Source organism: Amblyraja radiata, chromosome 4, assembly GCF_010909765.2.
Source record: "Amblyraja radiata isolate CabotCenter1 chromosome 4, sAmbRad1.1.pri, whole genome shotgun sequence".
Lineage (NCBI taxonomy): Eukaryota > Metazoa > Chordata > Chondrichthyes > Rajiformes > Rajidae > Amblyraja > Amblyraja radiata.
In genome coordinates this window covers 110,707,340-110,730,834 of record NC_045959.1, presented here as the reverse complement: position 1 = coordinate 110,730,834, position 23,495 = coordinate 110,707,340, and the positions used below count along the sequence as shown (strand labels likewise).

The window sequence follows — 23,495 nt, the reverse complement described above, 5'->3', positions numbered from 1 at the left end:
CCTCTCCCAATTGCCGAAACCCTCGAGTCCTGGCAACATCTTCACAAATCTTCTCTTGACAACATCTTTTCTATAACATGGTGCCTAGAACTGAACACAATACTCTAAATGCGCCCAGAAAATAGGTGCAGGAGTAGGCCATTCGGCCCTTCGAGTCAGCACCATTCAATATGATCATTTTGGATCATCGAAAATCAGTACTCCATTCCTGCTTTTTCCCCTTATCCCTTGATTCCGTTAGCCCTAAGAGCTAAATATAACTCTCTTGAAAACATCCAGTGAATTGGCCTCCACTGTGGCAGAGAATTCCATAGATTCACAGCTCTCTGGGTGAAAACGTTTTTCCTCATCTCAGTCCTAAATAGCCTATCCCTTATTCTTAAACTGTGAACCCTGGTTCTGGAGTCCCCCAAAATCAGGAACATTTTTCCTGCATCTAGCCTGTCCAATCCCTTAAGAATTTTATATGTTTCTATAAGATGCCCCCTCATCCTTCTAAATTCCAGTGAATACAAGCCCAGTCAACCCATTCTTTCATCATGTCAGTTCCGCCATCCCGGGAATAAACCTGGTGAACCTACGCTGCACTCCCTCAATAGCAAGAATGTTCTTCCTCAAATTAGGAGACCAAAACTGTACACAATACTCCAGGTGTGGTCTTCCCAGGGCCCTGTACAACTGCAGTAGGACCTCCTTACTCCTATACTCAAATCCTCTCGCTATGAAGGCAAACATGCCATTTCCTTTCTTCACTGCCTGCTGTACCTGCATGCTTACTTTCAGTGACTGATGTACAAGCACACCCAGGTCTCGTTGCACCTCCCCTTTTCCTAATCTGACACCATTCAGATAATAATCTGCTTTCCTGTTCTTGCCACCAAAGTAGATAACCTCACATTTATCCACCCACTTCCCCTCACCCCCCCCACTTGCCCTCCACCCCCTCCCCACCCTCTCCCATTGCCGGTGTTGGTCACGTTGGGCACCACGAGTTTCATGGAGCTGGTGGAAAAGATCTCCTTCGAGAGGACCTTGAGGGTAAGTTAATGCAGCGGCCGCGGAGACGGATGTTTGCAGCCATTCAACCGGGGGGACAGGTAGACGTAAACTTGGAGGTGTTACATTTAATTCCCTCGTCTAAATCGTTAATATATAAATAAATGGGGTCCCAGCACCGAGCCTTGCGGCATCCCACTAGTCACTGTGCGGCCTCAATAAACATCTTATTCAACTGCAACATGACTTCCCAACTTGTATACTCAATACTCTGACTGATGACATGCTGAAATTCCTACGCTTTCTCAGGAAGTAGAATCGTGGTGTGCTTTCTTGGCCATTGCATCGAAATGGGTGCCCCAAGAAAAGTTGCTGGTGATAGTTACTCCTAGGAACTTAAAGCTTTCAACCATCTCTACTTCAGCTCCGTGAATTCATGCTGGGGTACGTGTACTGCTTTGCTTCCTGAAGTCGATCACTATCTCCTTTGTCTTGCTGACATTGAGAGAAAGGCTGTTGTCTTGACACCACGTCAGAATGCACTCAATCTCTTCATTACTTGATATGCGGCCCACATCAATGCTGTTGTCTGCGATACAGAACAGTGACCGCTAGTCTCAAAAGGCTCATCTCGAGATGAAGAACATGGACAGGACCTACACAGTGAACAGAGAGCTCTAGGAGTACAGGTACATAGTTTGTTGTGGCATCATAGGTAGATAGGGTGGTCAAAAAGGCTTTTGGCACATTGGCCTTCATCAGTCAGAATATTCAGTATAGAAGTTGGGAGGTACCGTTGCAGTTGTATAAGACATCGGTTATGCCTCTGTTTGAGCAGTGTGTTCAGTTTTAGGCCAGTTAAACCTGTATCTGCAGTTGTTTCAACTTCCATCATCACCATCTGCTTCCTACCATGAAGCAAATACTATATAAACTCTCCCTAGATTCCATACAATCTAACCTTCCATAGCAGCTGAACGTGAATATTATCAATGGTTTATTAAACTAATAAAAGGTTTACTGTTTATTAAACTAATATCTATATTGGGCAGGTGTCTTATGTGGAAAGATTGGACAGGCTAGGATTGTATCTGTTTGAGTTGAAAAGTGAGTAGTGACTTGATTTGAAGACCCTGAGGGGTCTTGACCGTGTGGATGTGGAGAATGGGGAGAATCTTGTGGAAAAATCTTGAAAATATGGTCACCGTCTAAAAATAAAGGGCCTGCCCCACTTTCACGACCTAATTCACAACCTCCAAGTATGTACATTTTATTTATATAGCACGTTTAAATCAACTCGCGTTGAAACCAAAGTACTTTACATAGAAGAAATAATTACGTTTCCGTACATCCATAGAAAAAAAAAAAGAAGAAAAATGACAACACATTATAGAATTCAACATGAACGTTCCCCCCACAGCAGAATCAAAATTTTCCACTGTGGAGAAAGGCATCAGAAAGTTCAGTCCTTTTCCTCTGTGATCACCCGAGGTCGGGGCCTAGTTGTGGCCTCCGCAGCCAGTCCGATGTTTTCAGGCCCTCTTGCCGGGAAGATGGAACTCCGGCGTCGGGTGAACACTCCTCAGCGGCTTGGAAATGTCTGGAGCGGCCGCTTCTTCCCCGGAGACCGCGGCACCCAAAGTCCTCAGGCCGTGCTGGTTGGTGTTCCGACTCTGGCAATCTCAGATCCCAGGCTCCTCGGTGTTTTAAATTCAGCGCCGCCCGCAGCTGGACGCCCGCAGCCACAGCTCCTCGGATGTTGGAGTCGGCGGTCACAGCACTCCGGGGCTTACCGCACGGCGACCCAGGTAGGGCATCACCCGCTCCGTGATGGTGTCCCAGCGCTGTGCCACCGCCGAAGCTGTAGTCCCGGCCGATCCCGACAGGAAACGCCGCTCCAGTCCGATGGTAGGCCGCGAGGAAGGGGCGAAGAAGCAGCTCGGAGGGAAGCCCCCTCTCTGACAAGGTAGGGGCTAGGAAATAAAGTTTCCCCCTTCCCCTCCCCCACCCACCACATAAAAGAAGACCTCAAACAAACATTTTGTTTTTAACAGGACTAAAAATAAAAATAAAAAAGGGTGAAAGGCAGGTTGCAGGCAGAGCAGCCATACACAACGGCACCCCACTCTGCCGAGTTTGCCCTTGACATACTCGCGGCATGGTCGTCACGAGGTCGTAGGTAGGTCGTAGGATGTCATGATGTTAGTCGTAGGTACTCGTGGCATCAGGTAGGACGGGGCGTTTTTCTAGCCTGATGAAAAATGTCCACGAGTAAAAAAGGTCGTGAATTAGGTCCTGAAAGTGGGACAGGCCCTTAAGCGGGGCAACCCATTTAATACATCAAGATTTTTTTGTCTTCTCAGGAGTATTTTGAATCTTTGAAATCCCCTTCTCAAATAGTGGGGAAGCAGTCTAAGTATTTTTCATGAAGCGAAAAACATAAGTGGCATACATAGACATACATAAAAGCAAGTGGTTGAAAGTAGACAAGAATAATTTTTTTTAATTTCAATCAGTTTAGCCATGATTTTATCGAATGATTGCGAAGGCATAAGTGGCCAACTCCCTATTTCTAAATGAAGTATGAAGCAATCCTGATAAGTTTTTATTGTTTGGGACAACAGCAGAAGGAAAAAAGAAAATGGAGTTGAAAGTGTCACGCTTGAAAGGATTCAGAGAAGATTTACGAGGATGTTGCCAGGACTAGAGAGTGTGAGCTTTTGGGAGAGGTTGAGTAGGCTGGGTCTCTATTCCATGGAGCGCAGGAGGATGAGGGGAGATCTTATAGAAGTATACAAAATAGGAATAGATTGAGAGGAATAGATCGGGTAGATGCACAGTCTTTTGCCCAGAGTTGGGGAATCGAGGGCCAGAGGACAAGGTGAAGGAGAAAAGAATTAATAGGCAACATTTTCACACAATGGTTGTATGGAACAAGCTGCCAGAGGTGGTAGTTGAGGCTGGGACTATCCCATCGTTTAAGAAAACAATTAGACAGGTACATGGATGGGACAGGTTTGGAGGGATATGGACCAAGCGTAGGCAGGTGGGACTGGTGCACACTCCGTAAACTATAGCGTCAGAAAATAAAATAAATTATTGCAGAACTGTTTAGTAATGATGGGAATTACGAGTATTTTAAATCATCGCTGATATCAGCCAAATAGCTACTCTTCTTGTTATTCCATTTTCCTATTCTATGAGATCGAAACTTACTGGAATTACACATTAGCATATTGTCTGGTCCTGTAGCTAATTATCACATAATTGATGGAAAGTAAACCTTGAAGAGAAACTTCACTGAGTGCAAAATACTAAGCATCACTGGCATATCTGTAATTGGTATTGACCTCCTTTAAGGTCTTTCTGCATAATACCCCCTTATTACAATGATTCAAATAATCATGTACATTTGAAAATTCAGAAATATGCATCAGCTCAATTTACAGCTGATATAGTTTAAATTGCACAAATTTATCTTACCGTTCTGCAGGTTTCCAATTCTCCTTGCAGTTCCTGAATTTGCTTTGCTGCTTGTGCCTGGATCGCCTCTCTTTGCAACTCCTGTTCTTCTAATGCCAGCATGGTCTGCTGTTCTTTCTCTTCCTGCTGCTCTCTATACTCAGCATGACTTTTATCCTGTCAAAATAATGTTTCTATATATGTAAACAAACAAAGAACCTCACTCTTAAGGAAATCTGAAAGCTGTCACAAGAGACAGCTTGTGACAGCTGTCCTGTGAAAGTCAGAGAGTAAAGTGGCAACACAAATAGATCGAGCGGTAAAGAAGGCATACGGCATGCTTACTTTCATTGGTTAGGGCACTGAATATAAGAGTCAAGAAGTTATGATGCAGCATTACAGGTCTTTAATGAGGCAGCATTATGAGTTATTGTGTGCAGTTTTGGTCGCCCCATTAGGGGAAGGAAATGGAGGCTTTGGAAAGGGCACAGAGAAGGTTCACCAGAATGTTACATGGTTTACATGGTATTTGCTAGTGACAGGTTGGACAGACTTTGATGTTTTTTCTGGAATGCCACTGTATGAAGGGTGACCTTAAAGAAGTAAATGAAATTATAAGAGGTATAGATAGGGTGGACAGTCAGAATCTTTCTCCCCATGGAAAAATCAAATACTTGAGGGCTTTAAGGTGACCAGGGCAAAGTTTAAAGGAGATGTGCGGGGCATTTTTTTTCCAAAGATTTGGCATATCACCATATACTATAACAAACCTCAACAGATGTACTGTAGAAAGCAACCTGACTGGTTGTATTATTGCCTGGTACACCAATTGCAATGCATAGGAATGCAAGACACTGCAGAGATTTGTGGACTCAGTCGGTTCCCTCAAGAGCACAGTCCTCCCCACCATTGAAATAATTCTATGTGAGGTGTTGCCTCAAGAAGGCAGCACTGGTCAAAGATCCCCACCATTTGGGCTATGCCCTCTTCACAATGCTATCATCGGGCAGGAGGTACAGAAGCTCGCACTCTCACACCCACCAGGTCCAGGAACAACTATTTTCCTATAACGCTCAGGCTCATGAACTGACCTGTACAACCCTAATTCAACCTCAGCACGGAACACGATGAACCATCCCTTGCAGTATCATAAACTTGATTTCTAATTGTGTATTTCTTTATTAATATCCTGTTTTTTGCTGTCTTTCTTTTCACTGCCTTGTAGAATTAACATTTTTGTGTTATAGCGTCCATGGGCCTGTGGTGCTTAATGTAAAAGGAAATAGGGGGTCTATTCATCATGTTAAAGAGCTTGGGTTACATTATACATACCAGAGCCATTTTCAGCTGTTCCTGAAACTCCTGCTTGGAAACCAGAAGTTGGTGCTCAAACTCCCTCTCCTTGCAGGTCAATGCTTCCATCTGACTTTTTTCCAATTCTCCAATATAATCTTCAGAGGACTTCTATGACAGGCAAAATATTTACATCAACAATACTCCTCAGAATGCATTGTGTTCAGTTCTGGGCAATCTTTTCCCCATATTAAGCCAAAATCCACTGGTTCTTGATTCCCCTACTCTGCGTAAATGACCGTGCATTTACCCTTTCAATTCCACTCATGATTTTATACACCTCGAAAGGATCACCTCTTAGCCTCCTGTGATTGAAGGAATAGTCCTAGCTTGCCCAGTCTTTCCCTATATATAGCTTAAGCCCTTGAATCCATGCAACATCTTTGTAAATTTTCTCAGCATTCTTTCCAACTTAATTACATTCTTCGTGTAGCAGGGTGAACAAAACTGAACACAATACACCAAATACAGCCTCACCAAATTCTTGTACACCTGTAATATCATATCCCAACATCTATATTCAATACCCTGACTGATGAGTGCCAATGTACCAAAAGCCTTCTTAAACACTTTACAGCTCATCTGAAACCTTCGGCCTTTGAGGAAAAACAATTCAAAAGATTTACAATACTTTGAATGAAGAAATATCTCCTCACATAAACCCAAAATACTCTACTCCTTGTTCTGTGACTAACTCCAGGTTCTTGGCTCATCAGCCAGGAGCATTCACCTTGGTAAGCCATCTAGGAATGTTGTACGTCCAAATGAGTTCACTAAACTGCAGTGTAAACAAGCGTAGCTCACCATCACAAGAATTAGTATGGTGGATTTTGTTGTACTCCCTCCATGGTAAATATAGTCGGTGGGTAGAGGGTGTCATTTTAAAGTGTTTTGTGCAAGAATCACCTTGCAGTGAATAGTGAATTCTCTACCTCGGAGGATTGTGGAGGCAAGATCATTGGGAGTATTTAGAGAGGAAGTAAATAAGTTTTTGAAAGATCAGGAAATTGAGGACCAGGCTCATAAAAGGAAACAATGCTTGGGGAAGCAGATCAGCAATGATCATATAGAATGGTGTGACTGGCCTAGGGACTGAGTTGCCCACTCTTGCTCCTATTTTTTTTGTTTGTTCTTATGTTTGTTGAAACAACATTTTATCTGTTCTCAATATTCTTACCTTCATTATATTTACAGCTTCCTGCTTAACTCGTTTGAGTTCCTGCTGCATGTTTTTCCGTTCTTCTTCACCGGCTTGCTCCACAGCTGTTATACGAGTTCCCATTTTTTCCTTCAGCCTTTTACATTTATCTTCTGATTTCTGAGCTGCGACCAGGGCTCTTTCAAGCTCTTCAAATGCTGGAAAAACAAAGGAAACTATTCAACTAAAAGGTATTAATTTCATGCAGCCTTTCTGACAAAACACAGACTCTAAATCTTGAAAAACACATTAATTAAAATTCAGGTAAGGGGTATATAGTTTCTTTGGCTCCAAATAGGTTAATGTTGGTGCATCAGACTAAGATATCAACATTACAATTGAAGTATGCACCATTGAAAGGTGAAATTATTCACACTTAATGTGCACTTGGCCAGGTTAGTGAAGATAGACATTAAATGCTGGAGTAACTCAGCAGGTCTGGCAACATCTCTGGAAAAAAGGAATAGGTTTTGGGTCGAGAGCCTTCTTTAGACTGAGTCAGAGGAGAGGAAAATTAGAGGTATAAAAAGGTACAGAACCAATCAATCGGCACCAATGGCCAAAGAGCCCACAATGGTCCATTGCTGATGGTGGAGGAGGTGATAACGAGTGGATACAAACAGTAAAACAAGCAGGATGACCAGGGTGGGGGAGGGAGGGAGAGAGATCTGATGTCCTGGTACGGAACACCTAATCTTGGGCGCAGATGCGGTGGAGACGGAGGAATTGGGAGTAGGGGACAAAGTATTTGCAGGATCTAGATAGCTGTGAGAGGCAGTAGGTTTGTAATAGACATCAGGCGTGATGGAGGCGGTAAGATCAAGAAAGGGGAGGGAGGTGGCACTGATGGCCCAAGTGATTTTGAGTGCAGGATGGAAATTGGTAATGAAATTAATGAAGTCCATGAGTTCTGCATGGGTGCAAGGGGTAGCCCCAATGCAGTCGTCAATGTAGCAGAGATAGAGTTCAGGGATAGGGCCACTGTACTCCTGGAACAGGGGTTATTCGACATACCCTACAAAGCAGCAGGCATAGTTAGGGCCCAAGAGAATGCCTTTACAGTGTATGGTGAAGAAAGCAAACTAAGCTAAGGAGACCAGCAAAATATTCGAGCATAATATGCCAATGAAATAACATATTAAATTGCATTAGCTCATCAATTAGAATCTGTTTTATGAATTGTGCTCAATTTTTCATTAGAAAGCTGATGTAATAATCAAGATCGAAATATCTTCTTTACCCCAGTAAAGACAGACTGGATCTAAATTAATCAACCCATGTACGGCCAAGCCAAGTCACTTGGACTAAGTAGTCAATTGCATTGTTGGAGGAGGAGCGGGAGAATTTTAAAAGGTAGCCATTGGATTGTTGTAGCCGTAGAATCATGCAGCAGAATCACGTTCTTATCCACGCTGACCAGCTTGCCCGACATCTACACTAGTCCGACTTGCCTGTATTTGGCCCATCACCTTCCTAAACCTATCCTATTCTCGTGCTCGTACAATTGTCTTTTAAATGTTGTGATAGTATACGTCTCAACTACATCCTCTGGCAGCTCATTCCATCTTCCCACCAACTTTATGAAAAAGGTTGCCCCTCAGGTTCCTATTAAATTTTCCCCATCTCACAAACCTATTTCCTCCTGGTTCTCAATTCTTCTACTCTGGATAAAAGTGCATTCACCCTATCTATTCCTCTCATGACCTGATACACCTCTGGAAGATCATCCCTCACACTCCTTGCGCTCCAACGAATAAAGTCGTAGCCTGCTCAACATTTCCCTATAGCTCAGACCCTCTAGTCCTGGCACATCCTTCTCTGCACCTTTTCCAGCTTAACCACATAATTCCTGCAACTGGGTGACTAAAACGGAACACAATATTCCAAATGTGGCCTCAGCAATGTCTTGTGCAGCATAACCTTCCATCTTCTATACTCAATACTCTAAATGATGAAGGCCAATGTGACAAAGGGCTTCTTGACCACCCAATCTACCTGTGACACCAGTACCAAGCAACTATACAACTGCACTCCCAGATCCCTCTGCTCTGCAACATCCCCAGAGCCCTGCCATTCACAGTGAAGGTCCAGCCCTGGTTTGACTTCCCAAAACCTCCCACTTATCTGGCTTAAACTCCATTAACCATTCCTCAGCCCACCTGCCCAACTGATCAAGATTGCATTTTCGGTAAACTTCGTGACTATTTACAATGCTACCCAATTTCATGTCATCTGCAAAATTGTTCATCATGCCTTGTCCATTCTCATCCAAATCGTTGATTTAAACCACAAACATCAAAGGGCTCAGCACTGATCCCTGACGCACACCATTACTCACAGGCCTCTAGTCAGAAAAACAACCTTCTACAATCACCCTCTGCTTCCTGCCAAGAAGCCAATTCTCTATCCAGTCAGCTAGCTCTCCCTAGATCCAATGTGATCTAACCTTTCAGCAGCCTACCACGTGAAACTTTATCAAATGCCTTGCTGAAGTCCATATGGATTCCTCTGGTTTCGCCCATATCAATTGTTTTAGTTACTTCCTCAAAAAACTCAGATTCCTGAGAGATGATCTCTCATGTACAAAACTGTGCTGACTCTCCTTAAATTCTCCCGTCTATCGAAATGAATATCTTATCCCTCAAAGTATTCTCCAATAACTTGTCTACAACAGACATTAGGCTCAGTAGTCTACAGTACCCAGGCATTTCCTTGCAACCCTTCTTAAATAGAGGTACAACGTTTGTGGAAATGTATCCTCCCTCATACACCCCAAGACATTCAGCACCTCCTCAACCATAATACTGACCATCCTCAAGGCACTTCCATTAACTGCCCCATCTTCACATCTTTCTCCACAGTAAACTGAGGAGTATTACTCATTAAGGACCTTGCCCATCTTCTTCGGCTCCACTCAGAGATGACAGCTTTAATTTATTTGGGGGCCTATTCTCTCTAGTTACCCTCTTTCCCTGAATGTACATAAAATATCTCGGGTTCTCCCTTAATATTATCTGCCCAAGCTATCGTGTGCCCCAAATTTGCCCTCCTCATTTCCTTCTTAAGTTTCCAAAACTCCTCCAGGGATACACTTGATCTCGCTTCCAATACCTGGCCCATGCCTCCTTTTTCCTGACCAGAGCCTCAATTTATTTTGTCATCTAAGTTTCCTTACTCACACTTGCTTTACCCTTCACTCTAACAGGAACATGCATGCCCTGAACTCGTCACACCACTCGTAACCTCATCCCACTTACCAGACATTCATTTGCCGGCAAACAACCTACTACAATCAATGTTAGCAAGTTCCTGTCTAATACCATCAAAGCTGGCCTTGTCCCAAATCAGATTTTTATCTTGTGGACCTACCCTGTCTTTATCCATAACTACTTTGAAGTTAATAGAACAGTGATTGCTGGTCCCAAAAGATTCATCCGCCAACACCTCAGTCCTTTGCCCTTCCTAGTTTCCCAAGAGTAGACAGAGCTCTGCCCTCTCCCATGCAGGGTACTCTACATATTGCCTGAGGAAATTTTCCTGAACACATTTCACAAATTCAACCTAGTCCAAGCCCGTGGCACTATGACAGTACCACTCTATATTGGGAAAGTTAAAATCCCACACTATGACTACCTTATTAGCAATTATAGACCTGTTAGTTTGACGTCAGTGGTGGGCAAATTAATGGAAAGGATACTTAGAGATAATATATATAAGCATCTGGATAAACAGGGTCTGATTAGGAACAGTCAACATGGATTTGTGCCTGGCAGGTCGTGTTTGACTAATCTTCTTGAATTTTTTGAAGAGGTTACTCGGGAAATTGATGAGGGTAAAGCAGTGGATGTTGTATATATGGACTTCAGTAAGGCCTTTGACAAGGTTCCTCACGGAAGGTTGGTTAAGAAGGTTCAATTGTTGGGTATTAATGGTGGAGTGGCAAGATGGATTCAACAGTGGCTGAATGGGAGATGCCAGAGAGTAATGGTGGATGGTTGTTTGTCAGGTTGGAGGCCAGTGACTAGTGGGGTGCCACAGGGATCTGTGTTGGGTCCACTGTTGTTTGTCATGTACATCAATGATCTGGATGATGGTGTGGTAAATTGGATTAGTTAGTATGCAGATGATACTAAGATAGGTGGGGTTGTGGATAATGAAATAGATTTTCAAAGTCTACAGAGAGATTTATGCCAGTTGGAGAGTGGGCTGAAAGATGGCAGATGGAGTTTAATGCTGATAAGTGTGAGGTGCTACATCTTGGCAGGACAAGTCAAAATAGGACGTACATGGTAAATGGTAGGGAATTGAAGAATGCAGGTGAACAGAGGGATCTGGGAATAACTGTGCACAGTTCCCTGAAAGTGGAATCTCATGTAGATAGGGTGGTAAAGAAAGCTTTTGGTGTGCTGGCCTTTATAAATCAGAGCATTGAGTATAGAAGTTGGGATGTAATGTTAAAATTGTACAAGGCATTGGTGAGGCCAATTCTGGAGTATGGTGTACAATTTTGGTCGCCTAATTATAGGAAGGACGTCAACAAAATAGAGAGAGTACAGAGATTTACTAGAATGTTGCCTGGGTTTCAGCAACTAAGTTACAGAGAAAGGTTGAACAAGTTAGGGCTTTATTCTTTGGAGCGCAGAAGGTTAAGGGGGGACTTGATAGAGGTCTTTAAAATGATGAGAGGGATAGACAGAGTTGACGTGGATAAGCTTTTCCCACTGAGAGTAGGGAAGATTCAAACAAGGGGACATGACTTGAGAATTAAGGGACAGAAGTTTAGGGGTAACATGAGGGGGAACTTCTTTACTCAGAGAGTGGTGGCTGTGTGGAATGAGCTTCCAGTGAAGGTGGTGGAGGCAGGTTCGTTTTTATCATTTAAAAATAAATTGGATAGTTATATGGACGGGAAAGGAATGGAGGGTTATGGTCTGAGCGCAGGTATATGGGACTAGGGGAGAATACGTGTTCGGCACGGACTAGAAGGGTCGAGATGGCCTGTTTCCGTGCTGTAATTGTTATATGGTTATATGGTTACAGCTGCCTGCAAACACTTGGCATATTTGCTCCTCCAATTCTCAATGACTATTTAGGGGCCTGTAGTACACTCCCAACAAGTTGATCATTCCTTTTTTAATTCTTAGCTCCATTCATATAGACTCACTGTCTGAACCATCAGTAATGCCGGGCTACTGCAGTGACATTGTCCTTGATCAATAAGGTAGCACTCCTCCTCTTTTACCACAACCTCTATCTCTCCTGTAGCACCTCTGCTACCAGTCCTGTCCATTTTCTAGCCAGTTTTCTGTAATGGTTACAACATCCCAGTCGCACGCCCCGAGTTCAGCCACCTTACCCATCAAGGCTTCTCGCGTTAAAATACATGCAATTCAATCCTACCATCCTTTCTCCCTGTCATGCCTATTCTGCCCACAGGACTTTCTTTCTTTACAATCCACACCGACTTTCAGCCTTTCACCTGCGCATTGAATCCCATCCTCCTGCTAATCTAGTTCAAAGAAAGTTCAAGAATTTTCTTCCAAACCCATCTGCATCATTCATCTGTTTTAACACTTCCTCAACATTTTCTTCTCTGGCCAAATCTTCAAACATTGAGGTATTTTATTCCTCTTTTGGACCCAAAGTCCATTTCTCTCTACATCGTTGTGGAATGTCTTGGGAGATTCACTAACCTCACTTAAATCTACAGAAAAAGACACAAAATGCTGGCGTGACTCAGCGGTCAGGCATCATCTCTGATAGGTGATGTGGTGTCAGAGGTGACACCGGGGTCGGCAGTCTCCACACTGACGCTCGCAGTAGGGTGAACTCACAAGATACATTTCATTTACAGTGGTAAGAAAATCCAGGACCATACGGGGGCGCTGCCCCTTGCCATCAAGGGTGCGTGCAGTGGTGCTGGTGTACCTGGGTCATCCAAGCAGCTCAGTCCTAGTCTTCAAAGGAGTAGGTGTGGTGACCTCAGCTTTCTCCCTGCAATTCAGCCTTGCCTCGAGAGAGAAGGCACTGACGATCTCAGATTTATCCTGGCGATCTTGGGTTTATCCTGGCAGCTCATTTTCAGGGTTGGAAAGGCAGATCTGGTGGTCTCTGGGTTATCCTGGTGGCTCAGTCTTTGCCTCTGTGTGTGGGTGCCTCGTTATACATGGGTAGGAAAAGACACGGGTGTCTCTGGCTTGCCCTGGACACTCAGTCATTGCCTCAGAAGAGGCACTGGTCGGCTGGGGCCTCTTCCCGGCAGTCGAGTCTTGCCAGATGGTGGTCTCTAGTTTGTCCCAGTGGCTCAATCATCTTCGAATCTGTGACAGGGATGTGTCCCACTTTGTCCCCCTTTTTTTTCTTTCCACCTCCCCTTTCTCATCCTCTCCTTTCTGGCGAGAATGCCTGGGATTTATAGGGAGTAGGCTGACAAAGTTCAAATGCCAAGTATTAGTGGAGCCAGCTGAGTCAGCCAGTGATAGGGATCAGAGGAGCATCCAAGGGGGGCACTATCACAGTGAACCTACCCTGTCTTTATCCATGTTTTAGCTCGGAACCCTTCTAATGCTGTCTCACTCACTGAGTTTGCGCAGCACTTCTTTGTAAATCAGCATCTGTATTTCATGGAATGTGTAGGAAGGAACTGCAGATATTAGTTTACATCGAAGATAGACAAAAAAAAATGCTGGAGTAACTCGGCAGGACAGGTAGCATCTCTGAAGAGAAGGAATGGGTGACGTTTCTGGTCAAGACCCTTGTTCAGACTGAGAGTCAGGGGAGAGGGAGACAGAGATAAGGAAGGGTAAGGTGTGAAAACAAGAGATCAAAGGGGATGAAGCAAGGAAAATGTAGAATGGATCATTGTTAATTGAGAGGAAGTCAGAGAACTAGGATGGGAGAGAGAGGAAAAACAAGGGTTACTTTAAGTTAAAGAAGTCAATATTCATACGGCTAGGTTGTAAGCTCCAGGGTCTTGGAGTCCAAGTTCACAACGCACTAAAGGTGGCAGCAGAAGTAGCTTGGTAGAAGGCAGGTAGACAAAAATGCTGGAGAAACTCAGCGGGTGCAGCAGCATCTATGGAGCGAAGGAAATAGGCAACGTTTCGAGCCAAAACCCTTCTTCAGACTGATGTGTGGGGGGGGGGGGGAGAAGAAAGGGAGAGGAGGAGCCAGAGGGCTGAAGGGAGAGCTGAGAAGGGGAGAAGACAGTTGGGACTACCTGAAATTAGAGAAGTCAATGTTCATACTGCTGGGGTACAAACTGCCCAAGCGAAATATGAGGTGCTGTTCCTCCAATTTCCGGTGGTCCTCACTCTGGCCATGGAGGAGGCCCAGGACAGAAAGGTCGGATTCGGAATGGGAGGCGGAGTTGAAGTGCTGAGCCACCGGGAGATTAGGTTGGTTATTGCGAACCGAGCGGAGATGTTCGGCGAAGCGATCGCCAAGCCTACGCTTGGTCTCACCGATGTAGATCAGCTGACATCTAGATGAACCTCTAAGTGACATCTAGGTGAACCTCTGTCGCACCTGGAACGACTGCTTGGGTCCTTGAATGGAGTCAAGGGGGGCTTGGGTCCTTGAATGGAGTCAAGGGGGGAGGTAAAGCGACAAGTGTCGCATTTCCTGCGGTTGCAAGGGAAAGTGCCCGGAGTGGGGGTGGAAGGCAGCATTTGTTGCCAGGGACATTGAATATAAAAGTCAGGAAGTCATGATGCAGCCTACAGGATTTTGGTTAGGCCGCATTTGGAGTATTGCGTGTAGTTCTGGTGGCCTCATGACAGGAAAGATGTGGACCTTTTGGAGTGGGGCAGTGGAGGTTTACCAGAATGCCACCTGGATTAGAGGGTTTCAGCTACTGGGACAGGTTGCATAGACTTTGATTGTTTTCTATGGAAAGTCGAAGGTTGAGGAGAGACTGAATAGAAATATATAAAATTACAAGGGGCACAGATAGGGTAGATAGTCCGAATCTTTATCCCAGAGTGGAAATGTCTAACACCAGAGGGCATAGTTATACGGTGAGAAAGGAAATGTAGTGGGCAGGTGCAATAGTGGAATTTATGAGGCTTTTCGACAAGATATGGATCATGTACAGGCACATATGAACAGTTTAATTGGGCATCACGTTCGACACAAACATTGTAGGCTGGAGGGCCTGTTCCTGTCTGTACTGTTCTATGGTCTATGTTAAGAGTTAATAATTTCACAACATTTACGTTTTAATTTCAAACTAACTATATTTCATTTTTTGTTGAAAATCATTCTGCATGAAACCTCTGAGCTTGATGCTGATCAAAATGTTTGGCTTTTGTACCTATCATGGTCCACTCAAGATGATCTGTTGGCCCAAGCAACAAGGCTCACAAAAGCATTATTGTGTCCTGTTGGCAGTACATATCAGCAACCAATTATTTTGCAATTGTATATATGAAGCAAGCAACAACGATTTTCCACAAATACAGTTAAGGCTTCTCAAAGTTAAAACTATGGATCTCAGGCAATTTGGCTGCTTAACATTCAGGTTTAACTATTCTTATCGTGAAATCCAAAAAGTTAATTAAAACAGGTTATATTCATAAAATATTTACTTTCATCTAAATGAAATTGAAAAAAATGTCAGCTCAAATTCCCCAATTTAAACAAGGTTTTCAATATGTTAACACATATTTTTATATTTGCCAGGGTAATGTGGGGGAAACAAAGCTTCATCTTGCTTATTGACAACCACAACAAACCATTCTCATACTTTTATGTTTATTTTAACATAACATTTGAACAGCTGAACTAATGAGTTTCCAGTCTGGAGACGGAGCAGAACACAGTGCAGGAAGATTTAAAAGAGTGTTGTTTGATTAGCTCATTGGGAGGCACTACATGCAGCCAATAAGGTACGGTATAGCAGAGCGGTTTATCGGGAGCAGCCATTTTAGGAGTAGATGTGATTTGAGGTGAAGTGCTGTGATTGAGAGTATGTTTGGTTTAGAGATACAGCGCGGAAACAGGCCCTTCAGCCTACCCTGCGCACATCGGCCATCGATCCCCGCACATTAACATTACCCTACACACATTAGGAACAATTTAAATTAATAATTCATTTCCTGAAGTGCAGGGTAATGCTGTTAAGGGCATTGCCATTAACCGTATGCAGTTAATGGCACTGTGCCATTAAGTTAAGTAACCACCATCTGCAGTTCCTTCCTACACATCCCTGGAGAGCATGGTTAGGCGACGTTTCAGGGTGGAACCCTTCTTCAGACTGTTTAATTTAGAAATACAGCACGGAAACAAGCCCTTCAGCCTACCGAGTCCCTGCCCACTAACATTATCCTACACACACACTTGGAACAATTTACAGTTATACTAACCCACATACCTGTTTTTGGAGTGTGGGAGGAAACCAGAGATCCCAGAGAAGACCCACACATGTCACGGGTAGAACGTACAAACTCTGTATAGACGACACCCGTAGTTGCCATTGAACCCGGGTCTCTGGCGCTGTAAGGCAGCAACACTACTGCTGCGCCACAGTGCAGTAGTTAGGCAACATCTCTGGAGAACATGGATAGATTGGGACCCTTCTTCTAGGAGAACTTCTTTAAAGTAGGCATACCTTGAGGGGATTTTGCAGAAACAAGAACTGCAGATGCTGGTTCACCAAAAAGGACACAAAGTACTGGAGTAACACAACTAGTCAAACAGCATGTCTGAACATAGATAGGAAGAAGGGTCCCAACCTGAAACATCACCCTTCCATGTTCTTTCGACAAGGTCCCACATAAGAGATTAGTATACAAACTTAAAGCACACGGTATTGGGGGTTCAGTATTGATATGGATAGAGAACTGGCTGGCAGACAGGAAGCAAAGAGTAGGAGTAGGGTCCTTTTCACAATGGCAGGCAGTGACTAGTGGGGTACAGCAAGGCTCAGTGCTGGGACCCCAGCTATTTACAATATATATTAATGATTTGGACGAGGAAATTGAATGCAACATCTCCAAGTTTGCGGATGACACGAAGCTGGGGGGCAGTGTTAGCTGTGAGGAGGATGCTAGGAGGCTGCAAGGTGACTTGGATAGGCTGGGTCAGTGGGCAAATGCATGGCAGATGCAGTATAATGTGGATAAATGTGAGGTTATCCACTTTGGAGGCAAAAACAGGAAAGTAGACTATTATCTGAATGGTGGCCGATTAGGAAAAGGGGAGATGCAACGAGACCTGGGTGTCATGGTACACCAGTCATTGAAAGTAGGCATGCAGGTGCAGCAGGCAGTGAAGAAAGCGAATGGTATGTTAGCATTCATAGCAAAAGGATTTGAGTATAGGAGCAGGGAGGTTCTACTGCAGTTGTACAGGGTCTTGGTGAGACCACACCTGGAGCATTGCGTACAGTTTTGGTCTGTATTCCTGATTCCTGGGATGTCAGGACTTTCATATGAAGAAAGACTGGATAGACTCTGCTTGTACTCGCTAGAATTTAGAAGATTGAGGGGGGATCTTATAGAAACGTTCAAAATTCTTGGGGGGTTGGACAGGCTAGATGCAGGAAGATTGTTCCCGATGTTGGGGAAGTCCAGAACAAGGGGTCACAGTTTAAGGATAAGGGGGAAATCCTTTAGGACCGAGATGAGAAAAACATTTTTCACACAGAGAGTGGTGAATCCCTGGAATTCTCTGCCGCAGAAGGTAGTTGAGGCCAGTTCATTGACTATATTTAAGAGAGAGTTCGATGTGGCCCTTGTGGCTAAAGGGATCAGGGGGTATGGAGAGAAGGCAGGTACAGGATACTGAGTTGGATGATCAGCCATGATCATATTGAATGGCGGTGCAGGCTCGAAGGGCCGAACGGCCTACTCCTGCACCTATTTTCTATGTTTCCATGTTCTCCAGAGACTCTGCGTGACCCGCTGTTACTCCAGCACAATCTTGTTTTGTAAACCAGCATCTGCAGTTCCTTGTTTCTACTTTCTAATCCAGGCAGCATTCTGGCGAACCACTTCTGTACGCTCCCCAAAGCTTCCATATCCTTCCTGTAATGGGGCGACCACAACTGCACACAATACTTCATGTGTGGTCTAACCAAAGTTTTAGAAAGTTGCAACATGACTCCCTGACTCTTATATTCAATACCTCAACAAATTAAGGCAGGCAGACCAAACACCTTCTTTACCACACCCTATCAGAGAGCTATGGTCTTGGGTCCCTCTGTACATTATTACTATTAAGGATCTTGCTGTTAACTACATATGTTCCGCTTAAATGGACAGATATGGATAGGAAGGGTTTAGCGTGATATGGGCCAAATGCAAGCAACTGCAACTAGAATGGCAACTTGGTCAGCATGGACAAGGTGTTCAGAAGGACCTGTTTCCCTGCTGTATAACTCTATGATTCTATGACATGTGGCCAGAGTCTATGCCGACTCTCAAGACATTCCCACTGGACTAATTCCTTCACCTATGCCCATCAACTCAGACAAGTTCAATGGACACACGCACAGTACCAGCAGGGCCCTGCAAAGTGTTATTGAACAGATCAAAGAATACAGTTCCCTGAAAGTATCAACACAAGATGACAAAGAAGGCACATTGGATGCTTGCTTTCATTGGATTGAATACAGGCATCAGGACATCGTTGATGAAATTACACCTGGAGAATTGTGTGCAGTACAAGCTGTCACCATGCTGTAGAAAACCAATCAAATTTCAGGCAGATTCATAATATGCGCAGAAACAATCTGTCTCCGCTAATAATAGTGAAGATGCAATGATTGACCTGCATAATTCGTGGCTTTCAGAGTGAAGAGGGAGAAGCACAATTAAAAACAATGCATGGTTTAGGCCCTGGGTCACCACTCAGTGTCTCCAAGTGAAACACTGGTGTGGTTGTCAGGTACGACTGGATTGGGCTGGAATCTAAAGCCCCACAGATCAACGTTTCCATTTCAAATAGATCAATGAGAAAATACTTGGCTTCAGCAGACATCAATGAAGGTTAAAGATATTTCCACAACTATCTCGACTATACTTCTTCCAACCCTGCTTCCTGCAAAGACTCTATCCCCTACACCAGGCACGTGCTGTGAGTAATTAATCAGGGTAGGCACTAGGCAGTCAGTCAAGTTTTAAAAATCGTAAAAATCTGCGTATGCGCTGAAAATCGTGAAAACCGATCATGCGCAGATCAGACCTGTAGTCAGTCAGTCGACTTTTTAAAAATCTTTGAAAAACGCGCATGCGCAGACTGGTATCCTCTCCTGTGGGCATACGCAGCACCTTGCTCGCAGTCCATGGTGCAAAGGCAGAATTTCAGCTGCCTTTATTGCCCGTTGTAAGTGAAGGCTTGAAGCAGCATCCACGGCACGCGAGTTGAACATAGTCACGCGTATTACCCGTACTGCGGATGAAAGGCACAAGAGAATTATGCCTATCTAAGATCAATTATTAAAATAATAACCATTTAATAATAAATACTGAATTTAGTAAATGAATTGGAAATCTTTACTATTTATATTTAATAATCACCTTTTTATAATTTTAGTCTGGGCCTTGCCCACCCTGACAGCACATGCCTGCCCTACTCCCAATTCCTCCGTCTACGCCGCATCTGCGCCCAAGATGAGAAGTCCTCATTCTGTAGGGAACGGGGTTTCCCTCCCCATCACAGACGAGGCCCTCACTCGTGTCTCCTCGGTACCCCACAGCCCTGTCCTTGCTCCCCCTCTGCCCAGTCGCAACAGAGACAGAGTCCCCCTAGTCCTTACCTTCCACACCATCAGCCGTCGCATACAACACACAATCCTCCGAAATATTTCAGAATTTTCCCATCTCCACCCCTTTCCGCCTTCCTCAGAGACCGTTCCCTCCGCAACTCCCTGGTTAACTCATCCCCTCCCACCTAAACCACCTCCTCCCCAGGTATCCTCCCCTGCAACCGCAGAAGCTGCAATACCTGTCCCTATACCTCCTCCCTCGACACTGACCAGGGACCCTGATAGTCCTTTCAGGTTAGGCAGAGGTTCACTTGCACCTCCTCCAACCTCATCAACTGTATCCGTTGTTCAAGATGTGGGCTCTTATACACGGGCGAGACCAAACGCTGACTGAGCGATTGTTTCGCAGAACACCTTCGCTCAGCCCGCTTGAACCAACCTGATCTCCCGGTTGCTAGACACTTTAATTCTCCTTCCCATTGCTACACAGACATTTCTATCCTCAGTCTCCATCGTCAGAGTGAGGCTAAACGCAAATTGGAGGAACAGCATCTCATATTTCGCTTGGGCAATTTACAGCCCAGTGGTATGAATATTGATTTCCCGCACCAGGTAGCCCCGGCATTCTCACTCTCTCACTCTCTCTCTATCTCTCTCTCTCTCTCTCTGTCTCTATTCCTCCCCCACCCAAGTCGCACGAGCTTCTCATTTGCACCCGACAGCTTACAATGCCCATTTCCTTTATCTTTGTTACTTTTTGCATATCTTTCATTCATTGTTCTTTTTCTCTCCACATCACTAGCTATATCGCTCGTTTCCCTTACCCCTAACTAGCCTGAAGAAGGGTCTCGACCCGAAACGTCACCCATTTCTTCTCTCCAGAGATGCTGCCTGTCCCGCTGAGTTACTCCAGCATTTTTGTCTAACAATGAATCTTTCAAGGTCTGTAATCGTGGAAGTCAGAACTACACAGACATCTTGTTGTGGAAATAGAACAACATGATATATCTTCTTCTTGCGTATGGCATGCACAGCCTAAAGTTGCAGGACAACTTGTTCTATTTGATCATTTCATTGTGCACGCCGGGGTTGATTGCATTCGTCAAAACAGGGGGGACCACGTGAAGGTTGCAATCTTCCACCCCAACATGATACATGACATGTTAGCCTCCACAATCATTAATCGCATGGTCCAGCCTACTTTTCATTCTGCAATATTCATCAAGCTATAGAATCCTCCAATTCAAGGAAGAGTGCCAAGGGACATCTGAAACAGCTCCATGCATAACTGAAAACGAACAGGTAACGACAGAAGCTCCAAGAAAAGATTAGAAAACATATAAAAATAGGTGGAGTAGGCCATTCGGCCATTCGAGCCAGCACCGCCATAGAATATGATCATGGCTGATCATCTAAAATCAGCACCGCTTTCCTGCATTTCCCCCATATCCCTTGATTCCTTTAGCCCCAAGAGCTCTGTAATACATACTGCGCAAATAGTCAATGCAGGGGACCAGATCTGAACAATTACAAAATTAACAGATTTAAACTATGGTTAAGCCACACTGTAAATGTGGCAGACCATTTTACAGCAAACATCAAGAGGCTGCTCTAATTATGCCAAACCTAGCACGTTATAAAGTCTCAAGCATTCACAATCATCTAGTCAGAAATTTCAAGTTGATCCAAATAGTTTCTGCCCAAGACCCCAACATCAACTGACCAATCTTCACCAAATATAATCCACTCCACATGATACCCACTACAGCTGAATACACTGGATGCAGCAGAGATTATGGAACAAGATAACATTCTAATTATAGCACTGAAGATCAACCTTTCAAATCTAACAAAACGTCCTCTGAAGTTGTTCCAGCATATCGTTCCAACATTGGTATCAACTAGCAATTTGTCTAGGTATATACAACAAGCAATACAAATCCAATGCATCCATTGAGGGCCAATTGACTTTTTCATTGTCAAAGTGATACATAAAGATATTGAGAATGCTATTCAGCAGTACTTATTCTTCAATTACCTACCCACCAATGCCTAGTTAGTGTTTTACCAGGACTACTCACTTCCAAACCTCACCATAACCTTGGTTCAAACAAGAACTAAATTCTACAATTGAGGTGGGAGTGACCATCTTTGACATCGAAGTAGTACAGCGTAGCATCCAATAGTTCTGGCAAAAACTGCAGTCAGCAAAGAACATGTGGAAATGTCTTCAATGGTTGGAGAATTGCATCGCATTAAGATGGTTAGAAGTCATTTATCCCCATCAAGACATTACAACGGGAGTTCCTAATACTCAGCATCTTCAGCTGCTTCATCTATGACCTTTCTTCCATCATAAGGGCAGAAGTGGAATATTTGCTGAAGATTGTGCAATGTTTAATTCCATTCATGACTGCAGGGGTTGACTAATCTGATATCCCAAATTCTTCCATCTACAAGATACAGGCCAGGAGAGTCACGAGATGCTAAATAGGTACAATTTCAACAACTTTCAAGAAGCTCAGCATTATCCAAGATAATGCAACCCATTCGATTGGTAGTTGATTCATCTTCCAAAATATTTATTCCATCACATATGCACTGAATGCAAACTGCAAAATACACTGCAGCTATTACTTGTCCGTGCTATTCCAGCAGTGCCTTCCAAACCACAACTTCCATCACCAAAGAAAAAAAGTTACCAAGTGCAATGGAATTCCATACCATCATCATGATTTTGAAATCTACGTTGTTATTTCAATGCAACTGCATCTAAAGCCTGGAACCCTCTCCTTAAAATCATGGGACAAAATTACCAGAAGGTTTGCAGAGGTTCATTAAAGTGGCTCACCGCCACTTTCCAAAAGTCAATTTAGGATATGGAATAAATGTGACTTTGTCAGTGAACCCACGTCACAAAAAATAATAAAAATTATTCTCTTCTGCTAAAAATATTCTCTTAAGTAATTGTGTTTTGGTCTATATGTCCAATTTTTAAATGAACCACTTTTCCCGACGTGATATTGTATCTAGGCTGTAACCCAACAATCTCCTAAATTTCTGTTGTTTCTTAGGCACATGACATTGGAAGGAAAATAAATAATAAAATTAACTATAAACGAGACCAGAGTCCTCTCTTTGTCTGAACCCCATTATGTTTGAACAATGTTCCGCAAAGATTTCCTAACTGACATTTATACCACTTGACATACTTGATGCTTAAAATCAAATTCCAGCAATGGCAATATAATTATTCTGTATTCTATAATTACTATGTGGGGTACGTTTTCAATTTGCAAAGCTACCTTTCTGAGATAACAAACATGTCACATGTCTATGCATGTACATGACTGAAAATCCCCGGTATTGCAAATGACAAAACATTGCTCAAAAAATATTTGCAAGGAACCATCCCTTCAGGAAATCATGGAATGACTATAATGGTTCTTCAATTTCTCATTTCCCTGCAGATATTTTCTTCAATAATGACACACAAGGGAAAAAATTCTGTAGTTCTTAGCAACTTAGTTGTTTAATTCTAATCTATACGTCCCTACTGTTAACATTTAAAGACATGATATTTCGCAGGTACAATCGCAATATTTCGGTGGGCGGCGCGACTTTCGTCAGCAGCGGCCTCTGCAGTCCGTCTGCGTTTTTATTATTTTATGTCTTTGTTTTTATGTAGTTTTTGTTATTTTTTGTTGGGGTATGTGTGTGGGGGGGGTGGGGGTGGTGTGGGGGGGAGGGGGTAACTTTTAAATCTCTCCCTGCACG

General features: G+C 43.7%; 1 protein-coding gene across 8 annotated transcripts in view; it reads right to left on the bottom strand.

Moving 5' to 3' along the window:
- The window catches only part of golga4 (golgin A4), a 147,423-nt gene that overhangs the window by 44,924 nt on the left and 79,004 nt on the right, over nucleotides 1–23,495 (bottom strand). For all 8 annotated transcript variants that reach the window (XM_033020254.1, XM_033020255.1, XM_033020256.1 and 5 more), the window contains 3 exons: nucleotides 6,989–7,167; nucleotides 5,791–5,922; nucleotides 4,480–4,635 (listed from right to left, as the gene is read on the bottom strand). In XM_033020254.1, the coding sequence (XP_032876145.1) occupies nucleotides 4,480–4,635; nucleotides 5,791–5,922; nucleotides 6,989–7,167 (467 nt within the window). The remainder of the gene's footprint in view (nucleotides 1–4,479; nucleotides 4,636–5,790; nucleotides 5,923–6,988; nucleotides 7,168–23,495) is intronic.